The sequence below is a fragment of the Gasterosteus aculeatus genome, chromosome 13 (assembly GCF_964276395.1).
Source record: "Gasterosteus aculeatus chromosome 13, fGasAcu3.hap1.1, whole genome shotgun sequence".
NCBI classification, from domain to species: Eukaryota; Metazoa; Chordata; class Actinopteri; order Perciformes; family Gasterosteidae; genus Gasterosteus; species Gasterosteus aculeatus.
In genome coordinates, this window is record NC_135701.1 from 5,723,875 (window position 1) to 5,745,445 (window position 21,571).

General features: G+C 43.0%; 1 protein-coding gene across 3 annotated transcripts in view; it reads right to left on the reverse strand.

The window, feature by feature from the left end:
- The window catches only part of slc23a2 (solute carrier family 23 member 2), a 58,957-nt gene that overhangs the window by 27,340 nt on the left and 10,046 nt on the right, over positions 1-21,571 (reverse strand). For all 3 annotated transcript variants that reach the window (XM_078087106.1, XM_078087107.1, XM_078087105.1), the window contains 8 exons: positions 21,263-21,465; positions 20,151-20,249; positions 18,670-18,786; positions 17,253-17,410; positions 15,022-15,110; positions 14,759-14,826; positions 13,920-14,101; positions 13,351-13,471 (listed from right to left, as the gene is read on the reverse strand). In XM_078087106.1, coding sequence (XP_077943232.1) covers positions 13,351-13,471; positions 13,920-14,101; positions 14,759-14,826; positions 15,022-15,110; positions 17,253-17,410; positions 18,670-18,786; positions 20,151-20,249; positions 21,263-21,367 — 939 coding nt within the window. In that variant the 5' untranslated portion in view covers positions 21,368-21,465. The remainder of the gene's footprint in view (positions 1-13,350; positions 13,472-13,919; positions 14,102-14,758; positions 14,827-15,021; positions 15,111-17,252; positions 17,411-18,669; positions 18,787-20,150; positions 20,250-21,262; positions 21,466-21,571) is intronic.

Here is a 21,571-nt window from a genome sequence, read left to right on the forward strand (position 1 = left end):
TAGTATTAGTTATAATTGTGGTATTAGTAGTACTAGCAGTAATAGTAGGTTTAGTATCAATAGCAGTAGAAACAGCTGTAATACTATTAGCCATAGTCGTATTTGTAATAACATTAGTAGTAGTTGTAGTATTAATAGCAGTAGAAATACTAGTAGTATGGTAGTAGAAGTATCAGTTGTAGTACTAGAAGTACGAGTAATATTCGTAGTGGGAGACAGAATGTTTGTTATTCAAACTAAGAAGTTTTTAATTAATAGGCCTCATCACAAACATTACAGTAAAAATTCCCTCCATGTGGCTTTTATTTTGAAATTATTGGATTGGGTGGGTTGGGGGGGTGTAGATAGAGGGAGGGAGGGTGAGAGGGTGAGGAAGGGAGGGGTGGTGAGGAAGAGATAGAGGGAGAGAGAGAGGAGGAGAAATAGACAGACATACTGACTGACTGAGTGATTAACAGTGAGAAGAGGTCAGGGTGGAGGGGGGAGGGGGGGCGAGTGTCTTTATCATATTGGTCTGTTGACAGAAAGCATAGCTGCGTCATGTGACTCCACTAATCAGGTCATTGGAGCAGCTGTGAGTCACACACAGAGATACTGCAGCGTGTTTACGAGTAACCACGGCAACGGCGCACGTATTGCATTGGGTGGGGTGGGGGGGTGTAGATAGAGGGAGGGAGGGTGAGAGGGTGAGGAAGGGAATGGTGGTGAGGAAGAGAGGGAGAGGGGAGGAGAATTAGACTGACTGAGAGTGATTAACAGTAAGTAGAGGTCAGGGGGGAGGGGGGAGGGGGGGCTAGTGTCTTTATCATATTGGTCTGTTGACAGAAAGCATAGCTGCGTCATGTGACTCCACTAATCACGTCATTGGAGCAGCTGTGAGTCACACACAGAGATACTGCAGCGTGTTTACGAGTAACCACGGCAACGGCGCACCTATTGGATTGGGTGGGGTGGGGGGGTGTAGATAGAGGGAGGGAGGGTGAGAGGGTGAGGAAGGGAATGGTGGTGAGGAAGAGAGGGAGAGGGGAGGAGAATTAGACTGACTGACTGACTGAGAGTGATTAACAGTAAGTAGAGGTCAGGGTGGAGGGGGGAGGGGGGGCTAGTGTCTTTATCATATTGGTCTGTTGACAGAAAGCATAGCTGCGTCATGTGACTCCACTAATCAGGTCACAAGGAGCAGCTGTGAGTCACAGACAGATCCTGCAGCGTGTGAGTGCTCGTAACCACGACAACGGCGCACCTGTGATCATTAACGATCTACTGCAAAAGACAGAGACATGGCAGCGAGTTACACAGAATCCACACCTCAAACAAATGGGAACCAGCGCAAAACTATAACAGCTATCTAAAAAATACGGCGTTTGTATGAGACCCAAGACTCTACCGAACGCGTGGATGTGTTTTTATGTCTGTCCGGTAATAAATACGGCTCCTATGGCCGTTTACAAAACGTGTACCTTGTGGATTTTTGTGAGAAATATGTCGGCAGATTTGTATTGGAGCCTATGGGGCTTTTGGCAGAGGTTGTGTCACTCAAACACACCTTGCGCCAAAACTAAAGAACTCTGGGATTCCATGAACACATTAATCCAATCAGCACAACCATACCCTCATTAATCTGAAGAAATGAAGCCTCTAGAGTGTATACTTTGGCTGCAAGGACAAAAGTTCCATACTTTTTTAACCAGATTTCTGCGCTGCCCCACACTCTAGCCTCGAGCTCTCCACTCTAGCAGACGCAATACACACTCATGTAAAAGTCAGAAACGGAGCGAAGAACTAGTGAAACATAATCAGTGATTATGAAAAAAGTACAATAGATATCAAGAAGCAGTTTTTTTCATAAAATAGTTGAGACTTGTGTGAACATTTGAGAGTTGAAATGGTGTCTGTAGCTGAAAGATTGGCGAAGCTGAAAAATCTGAAAGTTGAAGAAGTTGAAGAGGATTTGAAAAGCAAACTCCATTTGAAAACCATGTTAAAATATTAACGATTATTGATTTATATAAATTCAAGCTTAAGAGCTAGAAAGCTGAACATACATAGCCCTCAAGCCAGAAAGAAGCTGAATATTTTAAAATTTGAACGGTTTAAATAGCTGAAAATGGGAAGCAGTTGAAAGGGGGCGCGGAAGAAATATAATAATAATAATAATAATAAGTTGAACTAGAAAATGCATTTCCTGCTGAAAATGCGTTGGAATGCAAAAAGCTGAAAGCTGAAATGAACTTTTTAAAATAGCTGAAAATACAGAAAGTTGAAGGGAATTTGAATACATTTGCTGAAATTATAGATATTAGAAAAGCTGAAATGAATTTGAAATTGCTGAAAATACAGAAATGGGAGAAGCTGAAAGGAATTTCAATAGATTTGCTGAAAAAGCAGAAATGAAAACAGCTGAAATAAATTTGAAATATTGCAAAAAAATACAGAAATGAATAGTGAAAAATTGCTGTTGATAGAGGCATAAGAATAGCTGAAATTATTTTAAAGAACTGCTGAAAATACAGGAAGTGGGGAAGCTGAATTTCAATAGATTTTCTAAAAACAGAAGTTGCAGGAGCTTAAATTTGTTTAAAATTGTTTGTAGTAATATTAGTAGTAGTATTAGTTATAATTGTGGTATTAGTAGTACTAGCAGTAATAGTAGGTTTAGTATCAATAGCAGTAGAAACAGCTGTAATACTATTAGCCATAGTCGTATTTGTAATAACATTAGTAGTAGTTGTAGTATTAATAGCAGTAGAAATACTAGTAGTATGGTAGTAGAAGTATCAGTTGTAGTACTAGAAGTACGAGTAATATTCGTAGTGGGAGACAGAATGTTTGTTATTCAAACTAAGAAGTTTTTAATTAATAGGCCTCATCACAAACATTACAGTAAAAATTCCCTCCATGTGGCTTTTATTTTGAAATTATTGGATTGGGTGGGTTGGGGGGGTGTAGATAGAGGGAGGGAGGGTGAGAGGGTGAGGAAGGGAGGGGTGGTGAGGAAGAGATAGAGGGAGAGAGAGAGGAGGAGAAATAGACAGACATACTGACTGACTGAGTGATTAACAGTGAGAAGAGGTCAGGGTGGAGGGGGGAGGGGGGGCGAGTGTCTTTATCATATTGGTCTGTTGACAGAAAGCATAGCTGCGTCATGTGACTCCACTAATCACGTCATTGGAGCAGCTGTGAGTCACACACAGAGATACTGCAGCGTGTTTACGAGTAACCACGGCAACGGCGCACCTATTGGATTGGGTGGGGTGGGGGGGTGTAGATAGAGGGAGGGAGGGTGAGAGGGTGAGGAAGGGAATGGTGGTGAGGAAGAGAGGGAGAGGGGAGGAGAATTAGACTGACTGACTGACTGAGGTGATTAACAGTAAGTAGAGGTCAGGGGGGAGGGGGGAGGGGGGGCGAGTGTCTTTATCATATTGGTCTGTTGACAGAAAGCATAGCTGCGTCATGTGACTCGACTAATCACGTCATTGGAGCAGCTGTGAGTCACACACAGAGATACTGCAGCGTGTTTACGAGTAACCACGGCAACGGCGCACCTATTGGATTGGGTGGGGTGGGGGGGTGTAGATAGAGGGAGGGAGGGTGAGAGGGTGAGGAAGGGAATGGTGGTGAGGAAGAGAGGGAGAGGGGAGGAGAATTAGACTGACTGACTGACTGAGAGTGATTAACAGTAAGTAGAGGTCAGGGTGGAGGGGGGAGGGGGGCTAGTGTCTTTATCATATTGGTCTGTTGACAGAAAGCATAGCTGCGTCATGTGACTCCACTAATCAGGTCACAAGGAGCAGCTGTGAGCCACAGACAGATCCTGCAGCATGTGAGCGAGTAACCACGACAACGCCGCACCTGTGCGGCTGCAAAAGTGCAGACACAGGACAGCGAGTTACACAGAATCCACACCTCAAACAAATGAGAACCAGCGCAAAACTATAACAGCTATCTAAAAAATACGGCGTTTGTATGAGACCCAAGACTCTACCGAACTCGTGGATGTGTTTTTATGTCTGTCCGGTAATAAATACGGCTCCTATGGCCGTTGACAAAACGTGTACCTTGTGGATTTTTGTGAGAAATATGTCGGCAGATTTGTATTGGAGCCTATGGGGCTTTTGGCAGAGGTTGTGTCACTCAAACACTCCTTGCGCCAAAACTAAAGAACTCTGGGATTCCATGAACACATTAATCCAATCAGCACAACCATACCCTCATTAATCTGAAGAAATGAAGCCTCTAGAGTGTATACTTTGGCTGCAAGGACAGAAGTTCCATACTTTTTTAACCAGATTCCTGCGATGCCCCACACTCTAGCCTCGAGCTCTCCACTCTAGCAGACGCAATACACACTCATGTAAAAGTCAGAAACGGAGCGAAGAACTAGTGAAACATAATCAGTGATTATGAAAAAAGTACAATAGATATCAAGAAGCAGTTTTTTTCATAAAATAGTTGAGACTTGTGTGAACATTTGAGAGTTGAAATGGTGTCTGTAGCTGAAAGATTTGCAAAGCTGAAAAATCTGAAAGTTGAAGAAGTTTAGGAGGATTTGAAAGCAAACTCCATTTGAAAACCATGTTAAAATATTAATGATTATTGATTTATATAAATTCAAGCATAAGAGGTAGAAAGCTGAAAAGTCATAGCCCTCAAGCCAGAAAGGAGCTGAACATTTTAATATTTGAACGGTTTTAATAGCTGAAAGTGTGAAGGAGTTGAAAGGTGCCGCGGAAGAAATAGAAGAAGAAGATGAAGTTGAAGAATAAAGATTCGAAGAACAATACTTGGAATGCATCTCAATGCATTCCAACTAATAAAGATTAGAAGAACAATACTTGGAATGCTTAAAGCATTCCAACTAATAAGTTGAATAAAGATTAGAAGAACAATACTTGGAATGCTTAAAGCATTCCAACTAATAAAGATTAGAAGAACAATACTTGGAATGCTTAAAGCATTCCAACTAACTAGAAAAGGCATTTCCTGCTGAAAATGCGTTGGAATGCAAAAAGCTGAAAGCTGCACTGAATATTTGAAAATAGCTGAAAATACAGAAAGTTGAAGGGAATTTGAATATATTTGCTGAAATGACAGATATTTGAAAAGCTGAAATGAATTTGAAATTGCTGAAAATACAGAAATGGGAGAAGCTGAAAGGAATTTCAATAGATTTGCTGAAAAAGCAGAAATGAAAACAGCTGAAATAAATTTGAAATATTGCAAAAAAATACAGAAATGAATAGTGAAAAATTGCTGTTGATAGAGGCATAAGAATAGCTGAAATTATTTTAAAGAACTGCTGAAAATACAGGAAGTGGGGAAGCTGAATTTCAATAGATTTTCTAAAAACAGAAGTTGCAGGAGCTTAAATTTGTTTAAAATTGTTTGTAGTAATATTAGTAGTAGTATTAGTTATAATTGTGGTATTAGTAGTACTAGCAGTAATAGTAGGTTTAGTATCAATAGCAGTAGAAACAGCTGTAATACTATTAGCCATAGTCGTATTTGTAATAACATTAGTAGTAGTTGTAGTATTAATAGCAGTAGAAATACTAGTAGTATGGTAGTAGAAGTATCAGTTGTAGTACTAGAAGTACGAGTAATATTCGTAGTGGGAGACAGAATGTTTGTTATTCAAACTAAGAAGTTTTTAACTAATAGGCCTCATCACAAACATTACAGTAAAAATTCCCTCCATGTGGCTTTTATTTTGAAATTATTGGATTGGGTGGGTTGGGGGGGTGTAGATAGAGGGAGGGAGGGTGAGAGGGTGAGGAAGGGAGGGGTGGTGAGGAAGAGATAGAGGGAGAGAGAGAGGAGGAGAAATAGACATACTGACTGACTGAGTGATTAACAGTGAGAAGAGGTCAGGGTGGAGGGGGGAGGGGGGCGAGTGTCTTTATCATATTGGTCTGTTGACAGAAAGCATAGCTGCGTCATGTGACTCCACTAATCACGTCATTGGAGCAGCTGTGAGTCACACACAGAGATACTGCAGCGTGTTTACGAGTAACCACGGCAACGGCGCACCTATTGCATTGGGTGGGGTGGGGGGGTGTAGATAGAGGGAGGGAGGGTGAGAGGGTGAGGAAGGGAATGGTGGTGAGGAAGAGAGGGAGAGGGGAGGAGAATTAGACTGACTGACTGACTGAGAGTGATTAACAGTAAGTAGAGGTCAGGGGGGAGGGGGGAGGGGGGGCTAGTGTCTTTATCATATTGGTCTGTTGACAGAAAGCATAGCTGCGTCATGTGACTCCACTAATCACGTCATTGGAGCAGCTGTGAGTCACACACAGAGATACTGCAGCGTGTTTACGAGTAACCACGGCAACGGCGCACCTATTGGATTGGGTGGGGTGGGGGGGTGTAGATAGAGGGAGGGAGGGTGAGAGGGTGAGGAAGGGAATGGTGGTGAGGAAGAGAGGGAGAGGGGAGGAGAATTAGACTGACTGACTGACTGAGAGTGATTAACAGTAAGTAGAGGTCAGGGTGGAGGGGGGAGGGGGGAGGGGGGGCTAGTGTCTTTATCATATTGGTCTGTTGACAGAAAGCATAGCTGCGTCATGTGACTCCACTAATCAGGTCATAGGAGCGAGCAGCTGTGAGTCACAGACAGATCCTGCAGCGTGTGAGTGCTCGTAACCACGACAACGGCGCACCTGTGCTCATTAACGGCTGCAAAATGCAGAGACATGGCAGCAAGTTACACAGAATCCACACCTCACACAAATGAGAACCAGCGCAAAACTATAACAGCTATCTAAAAAATACGGCGTTTGTATGAGACCCAAGACTCTACCGAACGCGTGGATGTGCTTTTTATGTCTGTCCGGTAATAAATACGGCTCCTATGGCCGTTTACAAAACGTGTACCTTGTGGATTTTTGTGAGAAATATGTCGGCAGATTTGTATTGGAGCCTATGGGGCTTTTGGCAGAGGTTGTGTCACTCAAACACTCCTTGCGCCAAAACTAAAAAACTCTGGGATTCCATGAACACATTAATCCAATCAGCACAACCATACCCTCATTAATCTGAAGAAATGAAGCCTCTAGAGTGTATACTTTGGCTGCAAGGACAGAAGTTCCATACTTTTTTAACCAGATTTCTGCACTGCTTCACCCTCTAGCCCGCGAGGTCCTCCTCTAGCAGACGCAATACACACTCATGTAAAAGTCAGAAACGGAGCGAAAAACTAGTGAAACATAATCAGTGATTATGAAAAAAGTACAATAGATATCCACAAGCAGTTTTTTTCATAAAATAGTTGAGACTTGTGTGAACATTTGGGAGTTGAAATGGTGTCTGTAGCTGAAAGATTTGCGAAGCTGAAAAATCTGAAAGTTGAAGAAGTTTAGGAGGATTTGAAAGCAAACTCCATTTGAAAACCATGTTAAAATATTAATGATTATTGATTTATATAAATTCAAGCATAAGAGGTAGAAAGCTGAAAAGTCATAGCCCTCAAGCCAGAAAGGAGCTGAACATTTTAATATTTGAACGGTTTTAATAGCTGAAAGTGTGAAGGAGTTGAAAGGTGGCGCGGAAGAAATAGAAGAAGTTGAAGATGAAGAAATAAAGATTCGAAGAACAATACTTGGAATGCATCGTTAATGCATTCCAACAACTAGAAAAGGCATTTCCTGCTGAAAATGCGTTGGAATGCAAAAAGCTGAAAGCTGCACTGAATATTTAAAAATAGCTGAAAATACAGAAAGTTGAAGGGAATTTGAATACATTTGCTGAAAAGCTGAAATGAATTTGAAATTGCTGAAAATACAGAAATGGGAGAAGCTGAAAGGAATTTCAATAGATTTGCTGAAAAAGCAGAAATGAAAACAGCTGAAATAAATTTGAAATATTGCAAAAAAATACAGAAATGAATATTAAAACATTGCTGTTGATAGAGGCATAAGAATAGCTGAAATTATTTTAAAGAACTGCTGAAAATACAGGAAGTGGGGAAGCTGAATTTCAATAGATTTTCTAAAAACAGAAGTTGCAGGAGCTTAAATTTGTTTAAAATTGTTTGTAGTAATATTAGTAGTAGTATTAGTTATAATTGTGGTATTAGTAGTACTAGCAGTAATAGTAGGTTTAGTATCAATAGCAGTAGAAACAGCTGTAATACTATTAGCCATAGTCGTATTTGTAATAACATTAGTAGTAGTTGTAGTATTAATAGCAGTAGAAATACTAGTAGTATGGTAGTAGAAGTATCAGTTGTAGTACTAGAAGTACGAGTAATATTCGTAGTGGGAGACAGAATGTTTGTTATTCAAACTAAGAAGTTTTTAATTAATAGGCCTCATCACAAACATTACAGTAAAAATTCCCTCCATGTGGCTTTTATTTTGAAATTATTGGATTGGGTGGGTTGGGGGGGTGTAGATAGAGGGAGGGAGGGTGAGAGGGTGAGGAAGGGAATGGTGGTGAGGAAGAGAGGGAGAGGGGAGGAGAATTAGACTGACTGAGAGTGATTAACAGTAAGTAGAGGTCAGGGGGGAGGGGGGAGGGGGGGCTAGTGTCTTTATCATATTGGTCTGTTGACAGAAAGCATAGCTGCGTCATGTGACTCCACTAATCACTTCATTGGAGCAGCTGTGAGTCACACACAGAGATACTGCAGCGTGTTTACGAGTAACCACGGCAACGGCGCACCTATTGGATTGGGTGGGGTGGGGGGGTGTAGATAGAGGGAGGGAGGGTGAGAGGGTGAGGAAGGGAATGGTGGTGAGGAAGAGAGGGAGAGGGGAGGAGAATTAGACTGACTGACTGACTGAGAGTGATTAACAGTAAGTAGAGGTCAGGGTGGAGGGGGGAGGGGGGGCTAGTGTCTTTATCATATTGGTCTGTTGACAGAAAGCATAGCTGCGTCATGTGACTCCACTAATCAGGTCATAGGAGCAGCTGTGAGTCACAGACAGAGATCCTGCAGCGTGTGAGCGAGTAACCACGACAACGGCGCACCTATTGGATTGGGTGGGGTGGGGGGGTGTAGATAGAGGGAGGGAGGGTGAGAGGGTGAGGAAGGGAATGGTGGTGAGGAAGAGAGAGAGGGAGAGGGGAGGAGAATTAGACAGACTGACTGACTGACTGAGTGATTAACAGTGAGAAGAGGTCAGGGTGGAGGGGGGAGGGGGGGCGAGTGTCTTTATCATATTGGTCTGTTGACAGAAAGCATAGCTGCGTCATGTGACTCCACTAATCAGGTCATAGGAGCGAGCAGCTGTGAGCCACAGACAGATCCTGCAGCGTGTGAGTGCTCGTAACCACGACAACGCCGCACCTGTGCGGCTGCACAAGGGCAGACACAGGACAGCGAGTTACACAGAATCCACACCTCAAACAAATGAGAACCAGCGCAAAACTATAACAGCTATCTAAAAAATACGGCGTTTGTATGAGACCCAAGACTCTACCGAACGCGTGGATGTGCTTTTTATGTCTGTCCGGTAATAAATACGGCTCCTATGGCCGTTGACAGAACGTGTACCTTGTGGATTTTTGTGAGAAATATGTCGGCAGATTTGTATTGGAGCCTATGGGGCTTTTGGCAGAGGTTGTGTCACTCAAACACTCCTTGCGCCAAAACTAAAAAACTCTGGGATTCCATGAACACATTAATCCAATCAGCACAACCATACCCTCATTAATCTGAAGAAATGAAGCCTCTAGAGTGTATACTTTGGCTGCAAGGACAGAAGTTCCATACTTTTTTAACCAGATTTCTGCGCTGCTTCACACTCTAGCCCGCGAGGTCCCCCTCTAGCAGACGCAATACACACTCATGTAAAAGTCAGAAACGGAGCGAAAAACTAGTGAAACATAATCAGTGATTATGAAAAAAGTACAATAGATATCAAGAAGCAGTTTTTTTCATAAAATAGTTGAGACTTGTGTGAACATTTGAGAGTTGAAATGGTGTCTGTAGCTGAAAGATTGGCGGAGCTGAAATATCTGAAAGTTGAAGAAGTTGAAGAAGTTTAAGAGGATTTGAAAAGCAAACTCCATTTGAAAACCATGTTAAAATATTAATGATTATTGATTTATATAAATTCAAGCTTAAGAGGTAGAAAGCTGAAAAGTCATAGCCCGGAAGCCGGAAAGAAGCTGAACATTTTAATATTTGAAGGATTTTAATAGCTGAAAGTGTGAAGGAGTTGAAAGGTGCCACGGAAGAAATAGAAGAATAAGTCGGAAATAAAGATTAGAAGAACAATACTTGGAATGCTTAAAGCATTCCAACTAACTAGAAAATGCATTTCCTGCTGAAAATGCGTTGGAATGCAAAAAGCTGAAAGCTGAAATGAACTTTTTAAAATAGCTGAAAATACAGAAAGTTGAAGGGAATTTGAATACATTTGCTGAAATTATAGATATTAGAAAAGCTGAAATGAATTTGAAATTGCTGAAAATACAGAAATGGGAGAAGCTGAAAGGAATTTCAATAGATTTGCTGAAAAAGCAGAAATGAAAACAGCTGAAATAAATTTGAAATATTGCAAAAAAATACAGAAATGAATAGTGAAAAATTGCTGTTGATAGAGGCATAAGAATAGCTGAAATTATTTTAAAGAACTGCTGAAAATACAGGAAGTGGGGAAGCTGAATTTCAATAGATTTTCTAAAAACAGAAGTTGCAGGAGCTTAAATTTGTTTAAAATTGTTTGTAGTAATATTAGTAGTAGTATTAGTTATAATTGTGGTATTAGTAGTACTAGCAGTAATAGTAGGTTTAGTATCAATAGCAGTAGAAACAGCTGTAATACTATTAGCCATAGTCGTATTTGTAATAACATTAGTAGTAGTTGTAGTATTAATAGCAGTAGAAATACTAGTAGTATGGTAGTAGAAGTATCAGTTGTAGTACTAGAAGTACGAGTAATATTCGTAGTGGGAGACAGAATGTTTGTTATTCAAACTAAGAAGTTTTTAATTAATAGGCCTCATCACAAACATTACAGTAAAAATTCCCTCCATGTGGCTTTTATTTTGAAATTATTGGATTGGGTGGGTTGGGGGGGTGTAGATAGAGGGAGGGAGGGTGAGAGGGTGAGGAAGGGAGGGGTGGTGAGGAAGAGATAGAGGGAGAGAGAGAGGAGGAGAAATAGACAGACATACTGACTGACTGAGTGATTAACAGTGAGAAGAGGTCAGGGTGGAGGGGGGAGGGGGGGCGAGTGTCTTTATCATATTGGTCTGTTGACAGAAAGCATAGCTGCGTCATGTGACTCCACTAATCATGTCATTGGAGCAGCTGTGAGTCACACACAGAGATACTGCAGCGTGTTTACGAGTAACCACGGCAACGGCGCACCTATTGGATTGGGTGGGGTGGGGGGGTGTAGATAGAGGGAGGGAGGGTGAGAGGGTGAGGAAGGGAATGGTGGTGAGGAAGAGAGGGAGAGGGGAGGAGAATTAGACTGACTGAGGTGATTAACAGTAAGTAGAGGTCAGGGGGGAGGGGGGAGGGGGGGCTAGTGTCTTTATCATATTGGTCTGTTGACAGAAAGCATAGCTGCGTCATGTGACTCGACTAATCACGTCATTGGAGCAGCTGTGAGTCACACACAGAGATACTGCAGCGTGTTTACGAGTAACCACGGCAACGGCGCACCTATTGGATTGGGTGGGGTGGGGGGGTGTAGATAGAGGGAGGGAGGGTGAGAGGGTGAGGAAGGGAATGGTGGTGAGGAAGAGAGGGAGAGGGGAGGAGAATTAGACTGACTGACTGACTGAGAGTGATTAACAGTAAGTAGAGGTCAGGGTGGAGGGGGGAGGGGGGCTAGTGTCTTTATCATATTGGTCTGTTGACAGAAAGCATAGCTGCGTCATGTGACTCCACTAATCAGGTCACAAGGAGCAGCTGTGAGCCACAGACAGATCCTGCAGCATGTGAGCGAGTAACCACGACAACGCCGCACCTGTGCTCATTAACGAGCGGCTGCAAAAGTGCAGACACAGGACAGCGAGTTACACAGAATCCACACCTCAAACAAATGAGAACCAGCGCAAAACTATAACAGCTATCTAAAAAATACGGCGTTTGTATGAGACCCAAGACTCTACCGAACTCGTGGATGTGTTTTTATGTCTGTCCGGTAATAAATACGGCTCCTATGGCCGTTGACAAAACGTGTACCTTGTGGATTTTTGTGAGAAATATGTCGGCAGATTTGTATTGGAGCCTATGGGGCTTTTGGCAGAGGTTGTGTCACTCAAACACTCCTTGCGCCAAAACTAAAGAACTCTGGGATTCCATGAACACATTAATCCAATCAGCACAACCATACCCTCATTAATCTGAAGAAATGAAGCCTCTAGAGTGTATACTTTGGCTGCAAGGACAGAAGTTCCATACTTTTTTAACCAGATTCCTGCGATGCCCCACACTCTAGCCTCGAGCTCTCCACTCTAGCAGACGCAATACACACTCATGTAAAAGTCAGAAACGGAGCGAAGAACTAGTGAAACATAATCAGTGATTATGAAAAAAGTACAATAGATATCAAGAAGCAGTTTTTTTCATAAAATAGTTAAGACTTGTGTCAACATTTGAGAGTTGAAATGGTGTCTGTAGCTGAAAGATTGGCGTAGCTGAAAAATCTGAAAGTTGAAGAAGTTGAAGAGGATTTGAAAAGCAAACTCCATTTGAAAACCATGTTAAAATATTAACGATTATTGATTTATATAAATTCAAGCATAAGAGGTAGAAAGCTGAAAAGTCATAGCCCTCAAGCCAGAAAGGAGCTGAACATTTTAATATTTGAACGGTTTTAATAGCTGAAAGTGTGAAGGAGTTGAAAGGTGGCGCGGAAGAAATAGAAGAAGAAGATGAAGATGAAGAAATAAAGATTCGAAGAACAATACTTGGAATGCATCGTTAATGCATTCCAACAATAATAATGCTTTGGCCGGTAACTGAACATTGTGAATGTCTAACAGCCCTTAGAAATCCTGCATCCTTGTGGCAGCTATTCCGTCTGAGAATGTAGTTTATTTAGAGTATGCACAAATCTGTTTTGTCTCTCTAAAATGTTGACTCCTCTTGAGATGAATGGATCAGAGAGTATTACGGTCACTAACTGTGTTCAGTACATCACCAGCAGAGGGCAGGATAACACAGACTTACACACTGCACAGCAGCAGGCGGAGGGGGAACCTCTCAGGGAGAATGAGATGAGCTTTATTGAATCATTTGGGACTTAGATGGGAGCCCAGGTTGCAGTTTAAACAGATTAATTCATTAAAAGCACAGTTTGGGGAATATAAACATGGAGACCAGCCAGTGTGTGGAAGAAGCAACACACTGGGGTAAGTAGGTACGTCTAAAAGTCGTTTACTTACAGGGAACATTTTGAAGACCTGCAGCCTGTAGAAGGTCCAGCCTTTCTTGGCTTTGTAAACCGGCAGCGGGAATTGAATGTTTCTGGCGTACTGAGAGAAGAGCAGCACCAAGAAGATGGTCCTGCAGACAGAAACAATCTCCCTCAGTTTGGTGGATTTTCTTTACTCGTGTTAGAGAACAAATCCTGTACAGAATTACTGCCGCCCATGTCGGACTTCTGGCTTGGACCTCAGGGGCCATCAAGCCAATCGAAGGAAAAACAAATCAGTGGCAAATTACAGGCAAATATCCTCTGTCCCTTTTGGAGCGAGAGGAGGAAGCCTCCAGACATGGTGTTAACAGCCGTGACACAGCAGGAACTACGGATCACACCACAGCTTTAGAGGGGATCTGTATCCAATAGTCACAAACATGCAGGTTTATCATTACGCCTTCAAAACCTCTTCCTTTCTGGGGGAATTCTGCGGGGAATATGCTCTGTGAAGTTCCGTGACCCACAAGCCAGGGAGGGAAATATGCTTTAGTGGGCACATGAATTTGCATTTCTTTGCGTGAGAGCTGAGCTTACAGCATAGCGATGCCCCAGTGTTTTCCTGCCCTCTCTCCCGCCGCCTGGAAACCAGACAGGCCGATAAGCGTCACGGTGGGGGTGATGGTCAGGGGTCCGATGTACTTCAGCAGGAGGCCGGGCAGACCCAGCGCTCCGATGCACACTTCGACCAGGGACGACACGATGATGGCCCCTTGGATCTGACAGAACGGAGACAACAGAATTCTTATTTTTCATTCTTTTAGAATCGTTTTACTGCAGCAAGGTCCTGCTGCGCTTTACATTTGAGAGTAACTGCATAGAAATAGTCAGTCCTTTCACTGATGGTGTTGTTTATTTATGCGGGCCAAGTAGAAGCATCAGTGCTAATTTAATCCATAATCAGCTAAGTGTGTTACAGTAACTGTAAAAATACACAGGCTCTAAATCAAAGTCCTGCTCGAGTGATTGATCATAAAAAATGAAATCTGTCTGATTCGGTGTCGTCTGGTCAGGTGCGTGTTCTCACGCCCCTCGGCTCCTTGATGTCCCGTTCAACAATTTAATTCGGTCTGGTCTCATTTGTGCGTTACATAAAAAACAATTACACAACTGGCTTGCGCAAACTGAAAAGGTTAATACAAATGAACAGCTTGTGTCACGGAAAACCGAACCCTGCAGCCATTTACAGACAGCGTTGCCTTTCAGCCGCTATGAGAAAAGAAAGAAAAAAAGAACCTCTAGCTTAAGTAACATCAATAATCCTACTAGTGTTGTGCAATATCTTACGCAAATATTTATTCAAACAACCTCCCTTCCCACAATAAGGCGTTTACTATCTACCGTTCTGGTGTTTTATTTGTCCTGCTTTTCCTTACCTCTCGTATCCGGGGGTGCCAGATGTGCTCGGTGTTAAGCAGCTGCGTGCTGTTGAATAGTGGAACCTCTGCCAACGGAAAAACAAAGGATGGAGAGAATGCGACAACTTAAAATGGGGCACTATCTGAAACAGGCACACAAATCCTGGCTTCGCAGCCTTTGCTGCTGACAGCCTTTGGAGATTAAATCACAGTAAAGATACAACAGCCCTGCACAGGAGATCAGATAGGAGAGCTGTGAATGAGTGGAGAGCGGAGTGTACCTGTGTTATTGCACTTCCACTTGTCCAGGGACAGGATGGCTCTGGCTGGAGCGAGGAAGGCGAAGGCGCTGGCCTGGAACAAGGGCAACCTAAAACACACAGTCATTTCAAAATAAAGTATTAATCTCAGACCAAATTGTGTGGAAAGCAAGGGGATGTTCTGTGCATAGCCACCACGGAAAAGCATTGTGGAATCCCAGATTTAAAGCCGTTTCTGCTTATTTGAATATTGTTCACTGTGTGAGAATCCCCCCTGTTGTGTTCAGGGGTAATCCAGGTCAAACACATGATGGGGTCGAAGTTCACTTATCAATGCCATAGATCTTTTATTTAGACAATGATGATTACTGACCTTTAAACATCTTTAATAACCGTATCAGTGTTAAAAATAGAATACATAAACGACTTTGACACGATATCAGTGGAAATGCAAAGAACAGAATAAAAGGTTAAGAATGAACCGATAATTAAATGGAGCAGTTTTCTTTTCGTTGAAAAGAGGAAGTGAACATTGCTAACCAAAGCAGCACCTGCACACTGCAGATACTCACTTCATCGCTGGCCAAAAGAAGGACCACATGACAAAGATCAAATCTGGACTGGCACTTTGTTTATCTAAAAACAGTTGTGCAACTAACGCGCCGTTCTAATAGTCCTACAGCTACATGGCGTGTTTAAGATCAACAGAAACGTTTAACCATGGGACATTAAGATAAGTGGTTTAATTCCCTGTACTGAGCAACAAACCCTAAGGAGGACCCATGAGGGACGTCTCCCTTTGGTCTTCCAGGAGTTTACAGAAATAATATATATAGACATGGCATAAATATCATCCATGTCATAAAGAATGCTGTAAAAGACTCATGAAAGAAAAGAAAATCTACACGGATGATCTCAAATTACAAAAAACATCTGCGGGGTAGCAGCTCCTCAGAAGCACACTGCACCTTCCCTGTAGGATCAATTCTTTTCAATCACTTGGCAGCATAAATAACCAATCCTCTTTCCACCGGCCCCACAAAATTTCTGACTTGAATGAACACACGTTAAAACGCCAAAACTACATTAGCTTTTAGCTTGAACCCGAACGCAGACCTGCGGAGTCTCCGGTCGCGTCAGAAGCGAGCGGCTGAGGAGGAGGAGGAGGAGGAGGAGGGACAGAACGCATCCTGACCAACAAGCTTCCCTGTTGGTGCTGCGACGAGGACAATGTGTGGAGCCTGCTACTGTAGTGTTACATTATGGCAAGTGCAAGATCCTGCATTTTTAGAAGCTAGAGTCAGGGACTAAAAAGACATTTTATCTTGGCCTCTTTTGGTCAATATTGACAAATGGTTTTTGGAACCGGTCTCTTGCAAGCCTTTTACGCAATACCCCTTTAATGTCCGGCGCCCGTGGTGGAGCAGGAGAAGGCTGCAGATAACACTGAAGATGCAAGATTTATTTGTTGTTGACCAGAACTGTAATACCTTAAGAACAAATATCTATATATGAATATCCTGGCTAAGTAAAGCCCGTCTGTATGGAAAATGTTCTGCATGACGCACTTGACCCTGTGGGGTCCAATGACATGGAGCCGGAAGCAGAGTTTCCGGTCATCCATTCTTTCTGTTTTTGGACACTGAGGAAGTGCCTGAACAAAGCCTGAAGGCAAACAACATTTTTCACAGTAAAATTTGGTTGAGGATCCTAAAACTACTAAATATAATAATCTAGACAAAGGACTGAGTTACCTCAGGTTACCTCAGGTAACTCAGGTACACAGGTACCTCCAATAATATCTGACGTTTTTATTAACCACAAACAGTTTCTCTGAGCCCAGGGTAGGAAATAAAGGCAGAAAAAAATAACAAGGCACCAGTCGAGGACATCGAGCGAGTGTCCCTGTGTCTGGCTTTAACGCAACACGTTTGGTCGATTGTCCCCTGCTACAGGTCTCCAGGTTCCTGCGTTTTTTAATCGGTCGTCAAATAAAATACATTTTTTGGGAAGTTCATGCTCTACTCAAAGAAAAACTTTTACTTTGAAAACTCAGTCACATGAACGAAACAAAGAAGTTGAAATGTTAAGTCATCACATTCTAAGACCCATTCTGTGTGTGTAGGCTGATGCGCGCGCACGCACGCACGCACGCACAAAAAGGGAAGAGGTGAGGTAGTGAAAGACAGAATAACAACGTACAGCAGCGGCGTAGTGTGCATGGACAGACTACGAGCGCTTTGTCAGCGTACCTGCAGCCCAGTGTGGTCTGGAGCAAGGTGGTGATCCCCACGCAGAAGAATATGGTCCCAATCAGCTGACTGGTGGCCCACTGATCGAAGCCGACGCACATGGCCTCGGCGAGGAGGAACGGCACGGCGATCGTTCCACTGAAACACGTCAAGTAGTGCTGCGGAGGCAAGAGGCCACAGAGTCAGTGTGTGTGTGTGTGTGTCTCTATGGTTTGACCGTTCTCACTTAACACCATAGTTGCTTGAGCTATTAGGATGTTCATCATTTGAATATTTAACTAAATATATAGCTCAAATATAGTGACATGAGTGTAAGCTCACATCTGGTCCGGTAATGAGTTTGGTGATATGTAAATAATAAAATAAAAACATTTTTTTAAAAGATTGAAAATGCTTAAAACAAAAGCAACTGAGCCCAGATCCAGTTGCATGAGCAATAATGTAAAGTTAAAAATTTACTGAATTGATGCGTTCTAAGTATACGCAGCCTGTAAAAACACAACCTCAAACTCCATCCTGCAGGTGCACCATGATCCCACAAATATCACATCCAACATGACTGAAATCAGCTGACATACACAGCGTCATATTTCTGTGGCTGTAAAGAGAACTTTCGGTTCTTTTCTGAGCTGATGACTCGACGCGGTGCAATATTTTAAGAAGTGAGTGAAAACACATGAAAGCAGTCATGTGAGAACTTTGTATTTCTTCAGGCTTTGTCAAAAATCCCGTTAGGCAAGATGAAAGGAGGCAGTGTTTCAGTCCGTGGATGTTGACAGTTTGAGCGTACGCGGCTACGTCATTTGTAGGACAGTTACCAACTATCTTAAACCAACTGAACCACTGTGAGCAAAATCCGGTTTGTGTGAATAGCCACCAGCTGCGTGACAAATACTGTGGGGGTTATACAGACACATGAAGAAAACGAATCACTTTGGGCTTGCATTGTATTTCCTTGTTTGACTGGAAATCGTATCGGTTTCTAAAGGAAGCCCGCAGCAAAAAAAATATCCTGCTCTTCAGCTGCTGAATTTTACACTGAATTTAGATCAGCTCGTTCTCGCCTTGTGCCAGGAAGACCAACAAAGGGTCTGACTGACCGAGCGGTGGCAGCATGCACCAACTGGCTTTGAAGTATACAGTGTGTGTGCGTGCGTGCTTACCCTGTACACTACAACCGAAACATGATGCCATAAGAAAGGAAGCAGAGCTGGACTGACATTTTTAGGTTGTGTGCAGAGCGACCGCACGCCGCCATTTGTCACGTTACTGGGATGATGAGTTTGACCACAGCAAAGACTATGACCCAGCATGATGATGCACAAGGGAGTGCTTGTTTTTCAGCTCACACACATCCGATAGTCAGGCACACACGTATCTGTTCATGAAGGTTTAGGGTGTTCTGCGTGGGATTTACCTGTAAGCCCAGGAACACACACAGGTACCAGGGTGGGGTGTCTTCAATGGTATAGATCATGTCCATCCTCCTGGCGTCCGAGCTGTCGGTGCTGTCAAACGTCTCACACATTGAGCTCTACACACACACACACACACACACACACACACACACACACACACACACACACACACACACACATTAAAAACAGAGCTTAGAGTCATGATTCATTCAGCATACTTTAGTCTGTGTGCATTGATGAGAACGTAAAGGAACTAAACTGCAGGATCACATTGAAGCTGGTCAATGTGGATGTGAGAACAGCGGACGTTACTTTATGAGTGGAAAGGAAAGTGACGTGGGAGGGTGGGGGGGGTAACAGAGGTCAAGAGACTGGGTGAAAGAAAACAAAAAACACATGACTTCAATCTATCAGCAAAAGGAAAATACAGTCACAACAAGAGAAGATAACATGGACAGTTTGGTGAGTCAGCACTTTTTTGTGCTTAAATGCCGAAGTTGAAACAAAGCTAACCAAGTCTTCAAAGTCTATTTTAACTGTAAATCTTAATAAATACTGTCAAGAAATTAAATTATATAAGGATATGTACTTTTAAATAGGAAAAAAAAAAGATGTTTGCATCATGGCGGTTAGGGTTAACCTGGCTTTGTATTCAATACAACGATAGAAATGAACAAACTAAAAGTAACAATCCTTTAGATCAGGGGTGTCAAACTCATGTCAGGTTCGGGCCAGACCATTAAAATCATATGGACCGGCGAGGGAGAGCGAACAGATATAAAAGAAGCAGAAGCGACCGCGCATGAGTGAGGAGCGTTCTATAATTCTCACAATAGACAAGTCATTGTCCAACTCGTGGGCCGGATTTGGTCCAGGAGTTCAACATACGTGCTTTAGATTATCATTGAATCAAACCCCATTTTTTAAATATTTTTTCCTTAAAAAGAAAAGGACACAATTTGTCTGACCTTTTGCTTACCCGTCTGTATTCAGTGGGACACATCGTTACCAGGATCGATAACTATCAGCCTCACTGTTCACTCTGCTCTCATAATCATAGTTATGTCACTTTTATTTAGTTTACGACAACCAAGTGTCGTTCATTGCTAAACAGACAGGGGAAACGCAATGTGCTGGCGTGATCACAATCCTTCATGGAAAAGAGCACGTGCAAACCGGAGGAACGGCCAGGGAGAGCTGATGGACGCAGGGTGGTGCACAGAGCGCTGCCGTCCGCTGGGAAAACAACTGACTTGTACTTTCGACAGACGTTTGCAGGATTACACATCGTAAAGTGCTGTGCAAAAGAGAGGAAAGAAAACGAAAAGACTGAAACTGTTGAAAAGAAGCCTGCGCAAGGGTGTGTGTGTGTGTGTGTGTGTCCGCCTGCTTGGGTTGAGGCTCATTTGGGAGTGAACTTGCACTTTTGATCCCGTATTGAACACCGGGTTTGTGTTTCAGTTCCATTTCTCCAGCTCACCTTTTCTTCTCCTTGATTCTCTTTACTGTAGACGGCCATCAGCTCCGTGTTCTCTGTGTCTTGGTCTCCACTGGCCCCGCCCACGCCGTTCACCACCACCTACGCACACGGGCCGACTAGTTAAGATCGCATTAAGCAAGCATCTTCAATACCACCCTTTTGTCCTTGCCTAAGGCGATAAACACGGTTCCTCTTAATTACAGTTTGCTGGCAAGAACCGGTGTCTGATGACGATGACGATGCCACTTCCAAAACCAAAAAGAAGACACGGGAGGAGGGAGAGGGTTGGAAGTTGTATAACTGTCTGCGTGCTCCGTCGTGGGAAAGATCAGAAACATCAAGTCTGACTAACAGCTTATAAAACAAAAAAAATTGTGTGAACCGACTTGCCGACCTGCATCTGGACACGCGTTTCCTAACAGATGCAAACTCGCCTCTTTACAAACAAAAGAGTTGTGCCCGAAATAAGGGCGAGTGCGTGTTATCTTGCAGTCATCTTTTCCTGCCAAGAGTATCTCATTAACGAACGAAGGGAGGGACGTTATGAAACGGGAAACTATTATCGTTGAAGATACCTCACACCTTCTGAACCGCTGCACACACACGCAGAAAGCGCTCGTCCATCTGTCAGTTGTCTAATTACAGGGTAGCTGTTTTACACGGTTACGTCTTCCTGGGAGAAACCTCAGAGACAGGACACACCTTGAGTGTGTCTTGTCTCTGAGGTTATTCGTATGTCATATGTCAAAGGAATTGTTGAAATTAACAATCCTTGTGGAACACAGAAATTCATCTTCCTGACGCGTATAATATATTTTATGTAATGCTTATTATCATCATATCTATTACAGTGATGACAATTTGAATTTAAATTTGAGGTGCTGTGTAAGCAGAGGGGTCCCTTTACACCAGGGAGCAGTAGACCGCACTGAAGAACAGTGTGTGTACTCTGGTCCTCTGCTCCCCCTGTACACTACAACCAAAACATGATGCTACATCTGACCCATAAGAAAGGAAGCGGGAATTGGACGGAGGTCTTTCGGTTCTGCGCACACAACCTTGTCCGTGACGTCTTTGTTCTCCGTGCTTTGGAACTTGTGTGAAGTGCGTACCGGTATGGGGTAGAAATCGGCGTCCTGCTTGCCCTCCTCTTCCAATTTCCCTGCCTCGCTGCTACTGTCCGTGGACTTGGTGTTGGTATTCTTTCCCACGCCCATCCTTGCTTCTTGGAGGTTGTCCTCGTTTGTCCCGCCTCGGTCTCTTTCTGGTGTGAACGCTGTAGACGAATCCGTCCGTCCGATTACATCATCCGGGACTGAAAGAGAGACAGATAAACGGAGAGATTAATATCTCGATTTCTAACGTCACAGGTTGCAGCATCCCAACTTGATCTTAAAAGATCTTATCGCATCAGCTTTGTG